General features: G+C 63.1%; 2 protein-coding genes across 5 annotated transcripts in view; one reads left to right on the plus strand and one right to left on the minus strand.

Moving 5' to 3' along the window:
- The first annotated feature begins 1,279 nt into the window (after positions 1 to 1,279).
- LRCOL1 (leucine rich colipase like 1) lies at positions 1,280 to 3,873 on the plus strand. Its single transcript, XM_039879493.1, has 5 exons — positions 1,280 to 1,376; positions 2,377 to 2,388; positions 2,495 to 2,830; positions 2,917 to 3,039; positions 3,787 to 3,873. Exons 1-5 carry the CDS (start codon positions 1,287 to 1,289, stop codon positions 3,787 to 3,789), a joined length of 564 nt encoding a protein of 187 aa, XP_039735427.1. The 5' UTR covers positions 1,280 to 1,286; the 3' UTR covers positions 3,790 to 3,873.
- Positions 3,874 to 12,776: 8,903 nt separating this feature from the next.
- The window catches only part of FBRSL1 (fibrosin like 1), a 64,500-nt gene continuing 60,922 nt past the window's right edge, over positions 12,777 to 16,354 (minus strand). For all 4 annotated transcript variants that reach the window (XM_039879198.1, XM_039879199.1, XM_039879197.1 and 1 more), the window contains 4 exons: positions 15,701 to 15,778; positions 15,447 to 15,530; positions 14,973 to 15,177; positions 12,777 to 13,616 (listed from right to left, as the gene is read on the minus strand). In XM_039879198.1, coding sequence (XP_039735132.1) covers positions 12,863 to 13,616; positions 14,973 to 15,177; positions 15,447 to 15,530; positions 15,701 to 15,778 — 1,121 coding nt within the window. In that variant the 3' untranslated portion in view covers positions 12,777 to 12,862. The remainder of the gene's footprint in view (positions 13,617 to 14,972; positions 15,178 to 15,446; positions 15,531 to 15,700; positions 15,779 to 16,354) is intronic.

Below are 16,354 nucleotides of genomic sequence, written 5' to 3' on the forward strand. Positions count from 1 at the left end.
CTGGATGGGACCCCGGCGGCTCTGACACGAGGCCCGTGGGCCCTGACATCACATGTCAGTGTCCGGCGCTGGCGGACCTCGAGGGGGCCCCACTGGGAGGGCAGCAAGACCGCTCAGGGGACAGGAGCCCGGAGGCGTCGGTGTCCCGGCTGCTCCCGTGGGTGCTGGTCGGTTGAGGAGTGACTGCCGATGGGCGCAGGTTGTTCTGGGTGACGGAACATTCTGGAGCAAGACAGGAGGTGGCTGCATCACATTCAGACTGCGCGAACCATTCAGACCACCTGAACCATTCACTTTCAAACGGTAAATTCCATGTCATGTGACTAGAAGAACTAGGGGCCGAATTGGAGGCCAATCGCCGGCTTCCCGAGCCGCAGACCCGGCCGACCCCGATGCAGGCGGAGCAGCCGGCCCGGCCCCGGGCTCCGGTCGAGGTCTGCACGGACAAGGGAGCCACGCCGGCGCCCGGGGTGGCCGTGCCCACCTCCCCAGACCACTGTGGGACGGGGACCTCCAGGCAGGGACCCCAGGGCAGGGCCCCCCGGCCACAGAGACGCCCTCATTAACCTGAGGAAGGGACGCGGTCATCTCGGGAGAAAGGGTGTTCAAGATCCATTTTCTGCACTAAAATAAGTGCACCCCAAGCCGTGAAGACACCGAGGAACATGAAACGCATGTCACCAAGTGAAAGAAGCCACCGGAAAAGGCTCTGACTGTGTGATTCCAGCTCTCTGCCATTCCGGGAGGGGCAGAACAATGGGGACAGGGAAAGGGTCAGGGACCGGGGCGGGCTAACGAACAGGCAGAGCAGAGGACGTTAGGGCAGTGAGACTGCGCTGGGTGGCACCGGAGCGACAGGCACCCGTCCTTTCACGTTCGTCCCAACCCGCAGAATGTCCCAAGTGACCCCCATGTGCACGGTGCACTCTGGGTGATTGCGATGGTCAGCATAGGTCCGTCAGCTGTAACAACGGCCCAGCGAGGGCAGGACCTGGGGCAGAAGCTGGGCAGGCGGGGGGTGGGGTGGGGTGGGAGGCTGGGGGGGGGGGCGAGAAGGGGAATGGGGGGGGGCTGTGGGGTGGGGCCTCCCTGCGCAACCTCTGTAACCCTGAAACCACTCTACAAAATAATGTCTATTAATTTTCAAAATACCCATTTTGCAAGAGCAAGATTGGGAACGGGAGGGGAACAGAAGTGGGTGCCCATGCGGGGTGCCTGGGACGCAGGAGTGGCCCTGGGCCGGGGGACGCTCCAAGGCCACCTGGGCACCGACAGGCCTGCGGCCGATGGCGCGTGCCAGGCTCCTGCTGCTGCTGCTGGGGTGTGCGCTGCCCGAGCTCCTGGTGCTCCAGCCCCACAAAGGTCCGGCCCGCAAGGTGAGCGCCCCCTCTGGCCGCCCCACGTCCAGGCCCCACCCGGCCGCCGGCCCCTCCCCCTGGGCCCCCTGTGTGGGCAGGTGCACTTGGGCCCCCCAGGTGGCTGCACCATCTTGCCTGCACACCTGGCACCTGGTCGCCAGCCTCTGGGGTCAGTGGCGCTTGACCTCCCGGCCAGTAGGAGCTTTAAAAACATCAGAGACGAGCGAAGCTTCCCCGAATGAGGCCTCTCACAGACCTCCATGGCCCAGGCGGCGGCTCCCAGTGGGCTCCGAGCCAGCCAGAGGGCCCCCAAGGCCCGTGAAGTGCTAAGGACACTGAGCCGGGCATGTGGTGGCATTCGCCGGGGCCACGGAGTAGCTGGCAGTGCAGCGAGAGAGGCCAGCTGCCCCGTAACCAGCTGACTTGCAACACGGCGTCCCTCTGCCCAGCACGGTTCGTTTTGTCGTGTTTAGGAAAAATATACCTACTTTTCATGGAAACATATTTATCTTACAACAGGGTGGGGTTATTATTTTTGAATGAGTCTGTGTGTAACACACAGGGCTCCCTGTGCCAGTGCCAGACGCAGCCCACAGCCCTTAGGGGCTCTTCGGGGGCCCCCAGGAATTTTCTGAGTTTGTAACAGAGTTTGGAGACCAAAGGTCTGAGAGCTGAGACCAAGGCCACGCTCGCCCTGGTGGCCTCTGTGCCGGAAGCTGGCGGTGGGAGGGCCTTGACCCTCAGCCCCAGGGCCTGCTCGGCCCCGCCCTTCGGGTTGCTGACCCGCTCTGAGCCTCAGTTCTCACCTGTAAAATGTCACGAGGGCGTGCGAAGCTCCTGGCCCAGTGCCTGGACTCTCTCTTGCTCTGCTGCCCGGCCACCCCCAGACCCTTCGCCGTCTGCGCCCTTGCCCACCCCTCCGTCCCAGTGGCTTGTTCGGACACAGACAGCTGTTAGCTCCCTCCTCTCCTCCCTCACCCCCCGGCCTCCTTCCCACTTGCATCTGTGGATGTTCCAGAAAACTCGTCAGGTGAACTCAGTTTGGTGGGTGGCATAGGAGGGCAGGGAGGGGCCCCTAAAGGAGGCTGGGCCTCCAGCGGCAGGGAACAGGCACATGGGCCGCGACCTTGCAACAGGTTGGGGAGGTCTGTAGGGACCACCTGGAATGCCAGAGCGGATGCTGTGTCACCAAGAACCTGAACCCTCAGAAGTTCTGCACGTCCCAGAGGGTCTTCACGCTGTGCTTCTCCTCGCGAAGGGTGCGTCCTGCCCGCGGGGCGAGCGCCTCCGCCTCCGGGGAGGGGGCCGGTGGGGCGGGACGGGCTGCGCCTCCCCTCCTCCTGCAGCCCGACAGTCACACGTGCAAGGACCACCAGGAGTGCCACAGCGGCTGCTGCACCACCGAGAAGGACGACGGGGTCCGGCTCTGCGTGCCCAAGACCATCTTCCTCCACTGCTTGCCCTGGCGCAAGGTGAGGATGGCGGCCACCGGCCCCGGGCGCATGTGGGGCGCGTGCGGGACGCCTGCTCCGGCCACCTCTGGCCTCTGTGTCCTCAGCCAAATGGGGACCACTGCAAGGACCACAGAGACTGCAAGTCCAAGTGCTGTATCCAGCTGACCGAGATCAGCACCCCACGCTGCATCCCCCGCAGTGGGCTCCTGGCCCAGTGTCTGCCGATGGTGAGTCCCGGCAGTTACGGGGGGGGGGGGAGAGGAGAGGGAGGCCGGTGGGGGGGGGGGTAGTGGCATTCCCAGGCAGTGGGCAGCAGGCACTGAGCACCAGGACAGACAGGTGTCAGTGGGGCCGCCGCCCGAGGGCTGGAGGCCCGAGCTTCCCTCTCCCCCCACCTCCATCTCCTTCCGGAGCCTGCACTGGCTGAACTGCCCGGAATCAGGAGGAGAGAAGGGTCAGGTGACACCACCCCGGAGCCCAGGCCAAGGGCTCGGAACACGCAGGGCGTGGGGGGACAGCTGGGAGCGGGACGGACGGAGCCGGGGGGAGATGGAGGCGGGGTGGACAGAGGTGAAGAGGCATGGGGACGGGGACGGGGACACGGGGACACCAGGGGACACAGGGACTGGAGATGGGCTTCGGGCCGAGGACGCTGGTGGGAACTGTGGGTGCCTCACGACATGTTTTGGCGCTGGGCTGCGTGGTGTCTGTCTGGCCTCCGGCGGCAGAGACCACGGACGTGAGCACGTGCGCCTTGCCGTGGCGTCATCAGCACCCAGGCCCGGCAGGTGCTCGCCAAAATGCGTCAAGACGAGGCCGAAGGAGTCAGATGGTCCCGGTGTCCATGCCCCAGTGAGCTGAGCCCATCAGCGACATGGGGTGACGTCTGGCGCTGGAAACAACCACCTCGAGGCGCACCCCCTGCACAGGTCCTGTCTCCGTGCCCGTCTTCTGATCCTTGCTGTGTCCTTTAGTGACACGGAGAGGGATGTGCGCTGAAGAAACAGCCTGGGCCTCGCAGATGTCCGCGCTGGCTCCTGTCACGCTGCTCCTCCTGGGACCTGCAGCTTAATGGCTTGGCATCAATAAACTCTGCCAATTGAGTGAAAGTGCCTTTTGTCACTTTTTGCGGACAATAAAGACAAAAAGGTATGTAGGACACGTGGAGCCTGGGGGCCAGGGGTCCGCCCAGGTCGCGTGCACTAGCACCTTCCTGGGACGTGCCCAGTGTAGGAAGCAGGAGAGAGTAACGGCTGGGGGAGCCTGACTCTTGCCGGACTCCTTACAGGGGGCGCCCCGCCACCGCCAGGGGAACCAGCCCGCCCAGATCGCTCAGCAGGAAGTGGGGTGCAGCACCCCTGACCAATGAGAACTAGATGGGAGGGAACGGGGGATAAATCCTCATCTCTGCCCCCGCCCCCACAAGGACCGGTCCAAGTGGCTCCTTGACAATCTCACACACGGAGGAGGCGAGGAGAGGAAGCCCCCAGGGGGCCAGCCGGAGCACCCCGCTCCCGGGAGTGGCCTGCAGGCGAGTCAGCTCCCTGAACTTGTGCCTGCGTTTCCTGCACCACCAGCGATGTTTAGGGAGCCTGTTCAGTTTGGGACAACTGATTATTTTTACCTGCGATGACGAGATACACGTACGTGCCTTTACCTGGCAAGGTTAGGGACCGCTGAGCTGGAGGGCCCCGTGCAGGGCAGCCAGCTATGTCTGGCCTCGGCTCCCGCGCGCCCCGCCGTCCTCCGGCCTCTGCGCCGGCCTCGCCCCCCGCCCCGCCTGGCCACGCCTCGCTCCGTCTTCCCAGGGCTCAGGGCCTTCAGCACCGGCGTTGCGGGTTTGCGTAGCTCACCTGCGGGCCTCGTGAGGAAGGGGCCGCAGGGCGGCAGGCCCGTCGCCTGGTTGGCTCTTCGACAGGCTCCTCCGGGCACAGGAACTAAGTTCCAGGAGGAAATGGGGCGCAATTCCCAGGGAGGCCACTAGGCGGCGACGCAGCCTCGGCGGGTCACAGAGGCCGGGGAGGCGCCGCGCTCCTCTGATAGCGGGGACCCTGCGTGAGCCCTGGACTTCCCCTTTCCTGCAGGGAGACGGCAGTCCGCCCTCCGGCTGCTGGGCCTGTGTAGGTCACGCAGGGCTAAGCACGTGCATCTGAGGGATTTCAGGGAGACACGCATCGCCCCAGAACCTCGGTCCCATGTCATGCACACCAACCCCTGGACCCAGAGCCCCTGGGACAGGCCGCCAAATGCAGCCTTGTTCCTGGGGCCACCGCAAGGGACCCCAAACGGGCTGCGCGGGGCTTGGGAGACCTCCCTGTCCCCTCTCCAGAACCACGGGTCCCTCCAGAGTGTCCGACTCCATGAGGGCGGGGCCAAGGGGACAGCTGTGCACAAGGCTTAGAGCCACATCTGGCGTTGCTGAGTGTCCGCTGCCTCCACACAGGTGACAGGGCCTCAGCGGGCGGGGTAGCCCTGCAGCTCTGCAAGGCAGGGCCCTCAGTGCCTCCAGCTGCTCGCCGGAGGGTTAAGGGCCCCCCCGGTGCCAGTCGGGGTCCAGCCAGGCACTTGCAGGGCAGACAAGGTCCCACGAGTCCACGGGGCCAGGGCCAGCAGCGTGCGGGTGGGAGCATGGACTCTGGAGCCAGTTTCGGTTCTCACCTCGCTGCAGGCCTCCCCAGAGGGTGGTTTGGGGCGGCCATCTGGGGTCGGGGAACTCCCGCAGCCGCACCTGACTCAGGTAACGCCCATTTCTCCGAGCCCGCCCCCTCCCCTCCCCCCGCCCCCCCACCCCCCCACTCCCCGGCTGCGGGCTGCACTAGGGGCGGGGGGAGGGGCGAGTTCCCGAAGTCCCATTCGGCCCCCAGTTCCCACGAGTGGTCCCGGCTCTGAAGCTTCTCCACATCTGTGACTTCCGTCCTGGGGTCTGTCCACCAGCGCTGTCCAGCCGAAACCCCCTGCGTGCCCTCAAGTCAGCTTTTCTGCGAAAAATCCCCACACCACCCATTCCGCCCATTTAAAGTGTACAATTCTACGCTTTGAACATAGTCACAGGTTATGTAACTGTCACCTCTATCAATTTTAGGAAGTTTTCATCACCCCCCCCAAAACCCTGTACCCCTTAGCTGTCACCTCTAGTCCCTCTAGCCCAACAATGTTCATCTGCCTTTGTCTACGCATGTGCCTGTTCCACCGGTTCACACAGGTGGATTCCTGTGACATGTGGCCTTTGTGTCTGGCTTCTGTAACTCAGCGCCATATTTTCAAGGCTCATCCTTGTCGGGGCTGAGTAATATTCCACTGCGTGGGAAGACCGCATTTTCTGCCCGTTCACTTGCTGATGGACAGCTGGGCTGTTCCCCCTCCTGGTGCGGTTTTGTGTGGACATGTGTTTTCAATTCTCTTGGGTAGATCCGAGAAGCGAAATTGCTGGGTCATGTAAAATGTCCTACTGGTCACATTTAAAGAGTAAAAAGAAACAGGTGACATTAATATTAGCAAGATATTTTATTTAACCTAATAGATCCAAAATAGTATCGTTTTAGCATGAAGCCAATATAAAAATTACTGCGATATTCCACATTCGCTGCGTAAGAAGCCTGTGAAATCACAGTGCTTCTCAATTCAGATGCTTAATTTTCATTGGAAATATTCGCTCTCTATTCAGGTTTCATAAAAGACACAGTTGAGAAAGCGAATTCACGTGTCCCAGACATAACTGCATTATGAACAACTGCAGGTTTTAAACTTAAATAAACTAGAAGTAAATAAGATGAAAACGCTGGGTCCTCGGGTGTCCCGGGCACGGTTCAGTGCTCGGCACGGACGCCTGGCATGCGTCCGCCCCGGGCCAGGCAGCTCTGAGCGTGGCTCTCCGTCCTTGCTTCACGACACTGTCACCCAAGGAACCACCGGAAACTCCCGTGCCTGGCCCGGGACCCCGAGCCTCTGGGTGGTGGTGGGGTTCCAGGAAGTGGGCAACTGTGACAGCTCCTCAAGGGGACCCTAACTCAAGGGCAGGGTGAGGACCCCTGCCCCAAACCCCAGCGTTCTCAGCTACCAGGGACGGGATGGAGCAGGTAGGTCCCAGAGGGCCGGGGGCCTCGGCCCCTCCTCCCTGCACCAGGGTGACAGCGAGGGAAGGGATGGGGCCCCGCACCCTGTCTGCTCGGGCTGCGTGACCAACGCCACCGCCTGCAGTCTGAACCGCAGACGTTCCCCACTCCCTGGCCCCCAGACCTGGGCGCGGGAACCCCGAGATCCAGCTGTGGTCAGGGCTGGAGCCTCCTCCTGGGCTGCCGAGGCCCGGCTGTGTCCTCCCCGTGTCCTTACAGCATCGTCCCTGTGTCTGTGTCCTGATCTCTTACAAGGACCCCACTCATATGGGGTTAGGACCCCTGTGACCCCATTTACCTCGGTCCCCTCCATAATGGCCCACCCCCAAACATGGCCACACACGAGGCGCTGGGTCAGGGCTCCCGTGTGTAAATTCGGGGCTTGTGGTTTGGCCCATAGCACCCTCCAAGTTGTTCTGGGCGCACCTGAGCTGGCATGAAGAGGAGCCTGGTCCCCGTCTGTCCCCTGGGAAGGCTCTGCCTGAAGTTGTCCGGGGTCCCCACACCCCTCGGCGTCCGGATTGCCCTAACGTGACCGCAGACCGAGAGGTACTTGCAGGAGAGGACGTAGTGATTTGAAAAATTGTAATGAAACAGACATAACAAAAAAGCTGCCATCTCAGCCATTTGTGGAGCGCGGGTCAGGGGCACTGGGCACGTTCGTGTTGTGCAGCTGTCGCCACCGTCATCTCCAGAACTTCGTCATCCTCCCCAAACGCCACTGTCCCCATGAGACTCCTGCCACTTCGCCAGGGTCCCAGGGTTAGGAAAGGCTGAGCACCGCTGCCCCGTGGCCCAGCCCGTGCCTCTCTCCTGCCCGGGGCCAGCGGGCACCTGTGTCCGTGCCGGCGACTGGGATGCAGATGAAGGCCCCTCCCCCTCGCGCACATTCCCACTAAGGCGCAGTTCCAGGGCTGGAGGTTGTCAGGGGAGGGGGCCGGCGGGGTGGGGGGAGGGGCTGCTCAGAGCCCCAGGCCGGGCGGGGGTGGGGGGCAGGGGGAGAGCTCTAGTGGCTATCCCCCGAAGGACTTATTCCACACGGTCCCCCCAGTAACTAACAAATAACAAGAGGCCCAGTCCCCAGCTGGCTGTCCTTAGGTTAAGCTGAGCCTGCCTGCGCAGGCACCTGCACCTCTGACCCTGGCTTTAACAATGCGCAGGTGGCAGGCGGCGCGGGCTCGGCCGTGCTCTACTCATGGCGGGCCAGATGGGAGCTGCGGGGCCCGCCAGGCCTTCAGGCCCCTGGCGGAGCTGGACGAGGCCCTGGCCACCCGCCGGGCTGTCTAGGATTGTTTTCTCCAGGGTGTGAGGGTCGACCTTGGCCGGTGCTGGGAAGCCTCTCGGATTCTAACTGCGGTGGGAGAGGGGAGGGAAGCTTCCGCATTGTTTTTTTTGCAAAAAAATAATAAAACAGACAAACCAATGAGAGTCTGATTGACAGCAAAGAGGAAATACCAATTAGCATTAGAAACGCGAAAGGCAAGAAAATCGCAGCTAAAAGAAAAGTTTTAAAAGTTAGAAATAAGTATCGTGATGCACTCGCTTCTGCTGACACGTTCAAAGTTTGCAGAAAGCAGGGAATTTCCCAGGAAGATGTTAATTGCCCCAGTTGCCTCTAAAACCAGGCGGTAACGCTGAAGAGACTGGTTGCCTCTCAGAACTAGGAAGAGTCGGTGACCAGGTCTGGACTGGGCCCCGCACTGGGCTCAGGTGAGCCTCCCAGAGCAGGTCCCATGAGGCCGGCGTCACGTGGTGTCGAGACCAGGCAAGGAGGGAACAACCCAGAAACGCCGCCTGCCAGTCTCACAAACACGAGCGCAAAGCCCGAGGAAGATGCTGGAAGAGACGCAGGACGTGAGGTGCCGCGGGCATGGAGGCCTGAACCCCGCCCTCCGTCCAGGAGTCACAGGTGGGGCAGAACTCGGCCACTGGAGAGAGCGCGGTCCAGGGCGTGATTCTGAAAAGCACGTCAGGTGAGAGGGCCGGATTCGCAGCCGTGACGGCGACGCAGCGGGGCGTGGGAGGTCGCCAGCTTGGGTGTGGACACTCGCGACAGCGTGAATGAAGGAATGAAGGGCGGTCCAGCGCTAGGACACCTGTTTCCCTGACCTGTCACACTGGCAGGCCCAAGGAGAAGCACCGTGCGGCCAGCTCGGCAGACACTGAAATTGTCATAGCATTAAACACGTGTGTCTGATGTGAAAATTAAAAAGTCAGTGAAAATAGGAGACAACCTGGGACTCGAGTGCGAACCTACCCACTGGCCTTATCACACTTCACCGAGGAACGTGTGACAGGAACAGGGACACGGTCACACGAGGAAAAACGCGAGAAACAGGTATCGAAGGACAGCCAGACTGTCACTGCCTGGAGACTGAGGAGCCAAGGCCGAGGGCTGTGGGAGGTGGTGGGAGTTTCAGCCAGCGACCTCCATAAACGGCCCGCCCCTCAGGGGCTCGGGACAGGACAGGCGAGCACAGTCCCCACCCCGCCGCTGTGGCAGAGGACACGAGGCTCCACAGGACACCACAGCAGCGGTTAGAGGCCTTGGCTCAGAAGCCACATAAGCTACCTGCACGAATGACGAATTGACCAGGGTGAGCCCCACCGCCCCGCCGACTGCGAAGGGCCGGAGCCGCGAGTGCTCCGCAAGCAGCAGTGTCGTCCACCACGGCGAGGGATCAGGACGCGGCCAGCAGAGCCAAGCGCTAGCCCGTGCCGTGTAGGGACACACACGACTTCGCTAAAAGCATAAAGCACGTAGGTGCACGCGGAACGAGAAGCTACAGGACCGAGCGGATGACAAACGACAGAGAAGGAAGCCGAAGCGAATCGGCGAGAGCTGGGGGCGGGGCGAGGAATCAGCGAAGATGTCGCTTCTCTCCCGAATCGATCTGCAAATCCAGCGCGACCCAGACGTGAGGCTCGCCGAAAAAAATCAACAGAACCCGGGGTTTATTCTAAGTCCACACGGAGGGAGACGTTCGCGATGCAGCGAAGAGCTTTACACGGCACGGTTTCCCCAACACCCCTCCTGGGCGTGAGTGAGGCCCCCCGAGCTGTCCCCGGCTGTCCCCTGACGGGGGTCCTCCCTCTAGGCTTTCAGTCTCATCGTAGTGTCTATTTGCTCCAGTAGCTTCCAAGGAAAAGACACAGGGTATGAATGCGTGTCTGAATCCCTGCGTGTCAGAGCATCTTTAATCTTGATTGATATTTGGCCGGGATGTTTTAATGTCACATCTTTAAAATGTCCTCAGTCCGTTTCGGCTTTTTTTCCTAAAAGTTCCCTGGGTCTCTTAGCTTTTCTCAAATTTTCAACTCACTATCTCATTTTACCTTTTAGGAGATTTTATAAATTTTACAAATAATATCTTTTAATTCTATTATCAAAATTTTTATTTGACAATCAGTTATTTTAATTTCGAAGATGCTTCCTAGGGCATGGTGCTGCAACCTGAATCTTAGGTCCCTGGAGGCTGGCGCTGTTTTACAGATGACGGTCCTTATGGGACACTTTTGTAGATTAGGTCCCTGGTGTTCAGTGCCCCCAGGAGGGTGCCCGCCACACAAAGTTCTTCGCCGGTGTCATCCCCTTACAGTATGACGCTCCATTACACAGAGTGATCTCTCCAAAACCATGTTCCTCAGGGATGGCGGGCCGCGGTGCAGAAACCAAATTCTCCAGCAGGTGGCGCTGTCATCGGGACCTTGCCCTATCCGAGGAGGCAGACTGTGTCCCGCGGTTTCTGACTCGAATCTTTTATTCCTCCTCACGGTCTTCCTGGGCTCCCAGGTGGTCTTGGTCGAGGGAAGACCTGAACTGCATCCGCCTCCAAGGTCCCTGGCGGCTGGCGGGCTCCTGCCGCAGGCGGGATTTAGCCCAGTGGGGCGCGCGCGCGCGTGCGCGTGTGTGTATGTGTGTTACTGATACTCACACGCGGCAGAACACGGTCGTTCCCGAAGACTCACGGTTAGGTCGCACAATGGGGACAAGGACAAGTGGGAGGCCACAGCTGCCGCGGGGCGCAGCGGGGCCCCCGGTCCAGGCCCCAGGGCCGTGGGCGCAGGCTCGCCCCTCCTGCCTGCCACACCAGAAGCTTCCCCTGGGGACTCGGGGGCCGTCCGCCAGACGCGCCCGCGGTGCGGGGCCCTCGGGACCTCCTTCGGCTCGGGCAGTTCCGGCGGCTGCTCGAGGAGGCGCGTCCGAGCGGGGCGCGAGGTCGCGGGCCTGTTTCACAACCGCGGGCAGGGGAGGGGTCCTCGCCCTGCTCCTCCGAGGGCGGAGGCGGCCGGCCGTCCTGGCTCCCCCCTCCCTCCTTGAGCCCTCATTTCTCCCACCAAGGCTCTGCGGCCTGCCAGGACAGCGGGGCCACCCTCTGAGACGTGCCCCCCCAAAGCCAGCAGCCAGTGTCCGCAGCAGGACTGCGCGGTCGGGGCAAGCTCAGAGCGACAGGGCGGAGATGACGGGGCGGCACAGGGGTGCCAGGCAGAGGCCTGGGGGGGAAGGAGCTTCAGCAGCGGGAACAGCCCCGGGGAGGGGCGGGTCGGGGAAGCTGCAGCCGGCGCGGAGCCCCCGCCCCCCAGGACAGGGGGTCGCCCGGGCTCCGCCCCCGGGGGAGGGGCGGGCGGGCGGGGCGTCGCGGGCACGCCCCCACCTGCCGAGGCGCCCACGAAACACTCGACACGGTTTTCATCCAAAATCAAGGCTGTATTGATCCTCATGGACTGACAGGCGAACAGGATGCTTAGAATAACCGGAGTCCGCAGTGGACACTCGGCGCTGGAACGGAACCGAACAAGGCAGCGGACGCGGTGGGGGCGCCGGGGCGCGCGCGCGGTTACGAAAGCAAAACCGAAAGCCAGAGGGAGCCACGCGGCTGGCGGGCCGAGGGACGACACGGGCCGAGGGACGACACGGGCCGCGCGTTTGGCTGATGGTCTTCGCGGAGCAGACAGAAGCGGCCGTTCCTGTCATCGACCTTCGGACGCCTCGCTCGCGAAACCCCAGGTGTCCGGGACAGTTTCCAAAAACACTCCTCGGTCGGCACGAGGGTCCACGGAAGCGCGTGCCCGTGTGGCCGGAGCCGGCCAGTCCCGAAGCCCGCGGCCGGACGGCGGGGCCCGCGCAGGGCGGGTTCGCGCCAGGACCTTCGTCGCGGGCAGCCGCGGGCCGCCGGGCGCTTGCATAGTTGCGGGGTCGAGCTGCTGCCATCGGACTTCGGGGCGGCTCCAGCTGCCGGCCGGCGGGTTTTTGTGACCGCGTTAAACAAATAAAGAGGGATTTCTAGAAACTTTTTATAAAGTGTACCTAGATTAAGAATTTAATAGCATCATATATTTATATTAATAGACTATTTACACTTGTTCCATTTGTCTTTTTTTAAAAAAACAAACTGAAAGAGAAATCTTACACTTCTGCATAAGGCAAAAAATGTTTTGTACATTATTAATTATCTTAATATACATTTGTAACTTCAGTTCCAAGTACCAGGGGAGGGCCAGGGCCGAGCCTGAGTGAGGGCCTCACAGTGTGTTGGACGAAATGACCGTTTTTTTCTCCATAAATAAGACAAAAAACCCTGGGGTTCTGGGAAGGGATCCGAGGCTGTTAAACCTCAAATCCCAACTCAAAATTAAAAAGCAAAACCTTTTCTTTTAAATGCCTAAAGAGCACAAAATTGAAAAAAATACAAATCTATTAAAAACGCTTCTCACCTGTGGGAAAAAAATGTACAAACTTGGGTTTTCTCCCCAGAGCCTAATCTCGGCCTCAGAGAACCAGGTCCCCCCCGGAGCGGCTGTGCGGGGGAGGCTTGACCCTTGAGTCTTGGCCCAGGAACATGGCGCCCGGACGCTTGGCACTAATGCTTAGCTCCGAAGGGCGCGCGGGGGCCCCGCGGGGTGCGTTCGCGGGGTTCCGCGCGGGGCGTTCGCGGGGCTACCGCGCCTCCACCTCCTGGGGGTTGCGCGACGGCGAGTAGTCGCGCGCCTCGCCGGGCCCAGGGCCCCCCAGCGGCGTAGTCCGGCTGCGCGGCGGCCCGTGGGGCGCGGCGGGCCCGCCCGCGGCCAGCAGCGGAGGCGGCGCGCTGAGCGCGGCGCTGGCGGCGGGCGGCGTGCGCGCCAGGAGTCCGTTGTGCAGCGCGGCGGCCGCGGGCCCGAGGCGCGCGTAGTGCGGCGCGGGCAGCAGCTCCTCGCGCCGCGCCTCCCGCAGGCGCTCGGGGCTGTAGTCGTGCGGCTCGCGGTCGCGGTAGGCGCGCGCGGGCGGCTCGGCGGGGCCCGGCGCGGGCGGGGCGCGGCGCGGCGGCTCCCACGCGAAGGCCAGGCGCTCGCGGCCCGCGGGCCCCGGCCCGAGCTGCAGGGGCGCGGGGGGCGCGCGGTGCGGGTTGCCCCCCGGGGGCTCGGGCGCGTCTCCGTCCTCCCCGCGCTCCTCCTTGACCTTCACGTCGCCCTCAGGCAGCTTCCCGGACTCCCGGCCCAGGAGGGCGGCCAGGCGCAGGCCGTCGCCCAGGCCCGCCTTGCTGCAGGGGGACTGCGGGCGCGCGGCCGGCCCGGCGCCGTCCTCCTGGGCCGGAGAGCGGCTCTCCTTGACGCGCGGCTCGCCGTGGCCGCGAAGCAGGAGGCCGCTAACCGCGTGGCCCATGGCAGCCGCCGGCGAGGCCCGGCTCAGCAGGCGCGTCTTCTCCAGGAGGTCCCTGGGAGTGACAGACACCCTCGCTCAGTCTCTGGACAGGGTGCCGGTTCTGGTGACAGGACACCCCAAAGCAAGCTGTCTGCCACCAAGTTCCTATCTCAGTGCAGTGTGGCCATCGCCCACCAGTGACCTCAGAGTCTTTGGGGGGCAGTCCCTTGAGCACTCCACCCCCGAGGGGTACATGGTGGCGACAAAGCTGTACCCACATGGCAGTCCCCCAATACCGCACACCTCCTGTCCCCCGTGGATCTGCAAACCCGCTCGGCAGCAGAACCCGAGGTTTCCGGGGAACCTGGGCGCAGCCTCCTGGGTGGGGACGGACCCCCAGGGAGCTTCACCGGGGCCATGTCCACTCAGGGACAGGGGCCCGGAGTTCCTTCCTCGCTGAGGGAGTGTGGCCTCAGTTGCAGTTGACCAGTTCCACCCACCCAACCACAGTCCAGCTCTGGGCCCCTGGGTCCGGGGAAGGCAGGGTGGCCCCCTGGGCTGGCATGTGCACTATGGCCTTGGCTGAGGACCACTGCGAAAAGGACCTCAGTGGGTCAGACACAGGCTCTGGCTCTCTGTCCCTCAGGAGTCCCCAGCCGCCCCTGTCCCCCCGTCACCCTCAGCACTGCACCTGCTCCCTTGACGCCCTCCGAGGTCCCCACGGGGCTTCCTGGCTCAAAGTCCCCAGACCCTGAGATCCGACCCTTGCAGGAAGTGCTGGTTGTGGGAGTGGACGGGAGGACAGGCCCCCAGGCTTCTCCCTAGCGTCCCTCCTAGTTCCGTGACACACGTTCCCACCCTCTCCCCTAACTCTAAGTGCCCCCTCTGCTGCCTGACCCTCCCCTGACCGTGCCACGTGCACCCCAGCACGCCGACAGTGCCTCGCATGCAGCAGCACCCACGAGGGAAGTGCCCCAAATTTGGGGTTCTGGGGGAAAGTCGGGGGAGAGGATCCGGGTGGACGGGCCGGCCGGGAGTCCTCTGCCACTGACCTCCCAGCCAGCCCATGACTCCTGAAGGACTCTCGGGTCCGATGCTGCTACCAATCCCCACCTCCCCTGTCCCCAGGCAGGCAGGCTCAGTGCCTGTCCCCCTGGCCCGGGGGCTCCCCGCAAATGTACCTCCCAGGCCCTATGCCCTGGTGGAGCAGCAGCATCCTCTGCCCACCCAGAGCCAGGAGTGTTGGCTGGCTCCATGCCCACCTGACCCGACCTCCCCCTGGAGGCCCCAGTGTGGGTAACAAGCCCACAGCGCAGCCTCCCCAGGGACCACCCCTGACCCTGATGGATCCTGCCCAGATGCCACCCACAAGGGGTCCACCTGCCCTGGCCTTTCTCCCCGCCAGGAAACTGCAAGGGGCCCTACTTACCGCTCCCGCTCTTCACGGCCCTTGTCCAGCTCTCGGTCGTGGTTGGTCAGGGCCGAGACCCGCTCGGAGTCCACGGGCTTGGGCCAGGAGGGCGGCGTGGGGAAGGAGGGGGGTGCGCGGTGCAGCCGGTTCCAGGCCTCGTGGGGGCTGGGCAAGCTGTGCAGCGTGGAGCCCTCCTTGTGAGAGAGGATGCTGCCGCCTGCAGCTGGGGAGGCGGGGTCTGAGCCGGCTGCCCCTCCTCCCCGTGTCCCCCTCGAAACTGCAGGGCTGCTAGGGAGCAGCACACAGTCCCCAGATCCCAGGCCAGCCCTGTGATGTGTGTCCTGGGGGACGGCCAGAGGGGAACACACAAGCATCAGGGTACAAGCAGAGGGAGCCCGTGTTCACTCGTGTGCTCGTGGACGTCCGTGTTCACTTGTGTGTGTGGGCAGGACGTGTGTGCACAGGGCGAGCAGGCATGCAGGGGTCACTCACTCAGTGCATGGCTGCCCAGGCCTCCAAAGGCGGCACTGCCCAGGGCCCCCAGGCCTCCGAAGGTGCTCGGTCTGCTGAAAGGGTCTGTGGGGGCAGCCGGGGCTCAGGGGCCTGCGAGGCTCCCACCCATGCCCTCCCCTGCGGCTCCCGTGCCAACTACACAACCTGAGGGCCACCACCCTGCCCACCTGTGTCCCCCAGCCCTGAGATCTGCAAAGGCAATCCAGATCACATGGACCTCAGGGGGCACCCACCTGTTAGGTGACCAGTGGACAGGAAGCTGCCGGGGTGGGCTGAGGGTCCAAGCTGGTTGGTGGCGGGATGCGTGATACCTGGGGGAGGCAGGCTGGTGGAGCCCAGTGCACCTGGTGCCTTGTCTGTGGCTTGTTCCTGGGGTGGGGGTTCCCCGACTTCCCCTGGGAACAGCTAGCTCCCACTCAAAGGATGGGACCAGGCAGGAGGGGGGCTTTAGCCTCCTCCCCCAAACACGGAGGACCCTGTGGGGGGCAGGGGGGAGGTGCTGACCACGGTGCAGCTCAGAGAGAAGGTGGGGACCTGGCCTTCAGTGACCTGTGGCCAACAGAAGCCAACGGATGGTCCTGGTTACCTAACGGGCTTTGGGCTTGGGTTCAAGTGGACAGCGGCCTGTCACAGCTGCTAAAAACAGCAGCTTCTCTAGTGGTGCCCCCAGCTGCAGGCCACAAGTGTCACCGTGGCATCAGTCCTGGTTCCCGACAGCCCCAGAGCCAAACCTCAAGGGCAGCCAGGCGGGGGGGCCCTTCGCTCTAGAGGGTGGGTTCTAGTAGACGGTACGCAGTGTCCTGTCTCTCCAGCTCCCTCCTGGGGGACCCTGACCACGTCACTGGACGCACGCAGTGTCTCGCCCCCACAGAGCTCCCTGTTATCGT

This window comes from Pteropus medius, unplaced genomic scaffold, assembly GCF_902729225.1.
Source record: "Pteropus medius unplaced genomic scaffold, Ma_sr-lr_union100, whole genome shotgun sequence".
NCBI lineage: Eukaryota > Metazoa > Chordata > Mammalia > Chiroptera > Pteropodidae > Pteropus > Pteropus medius.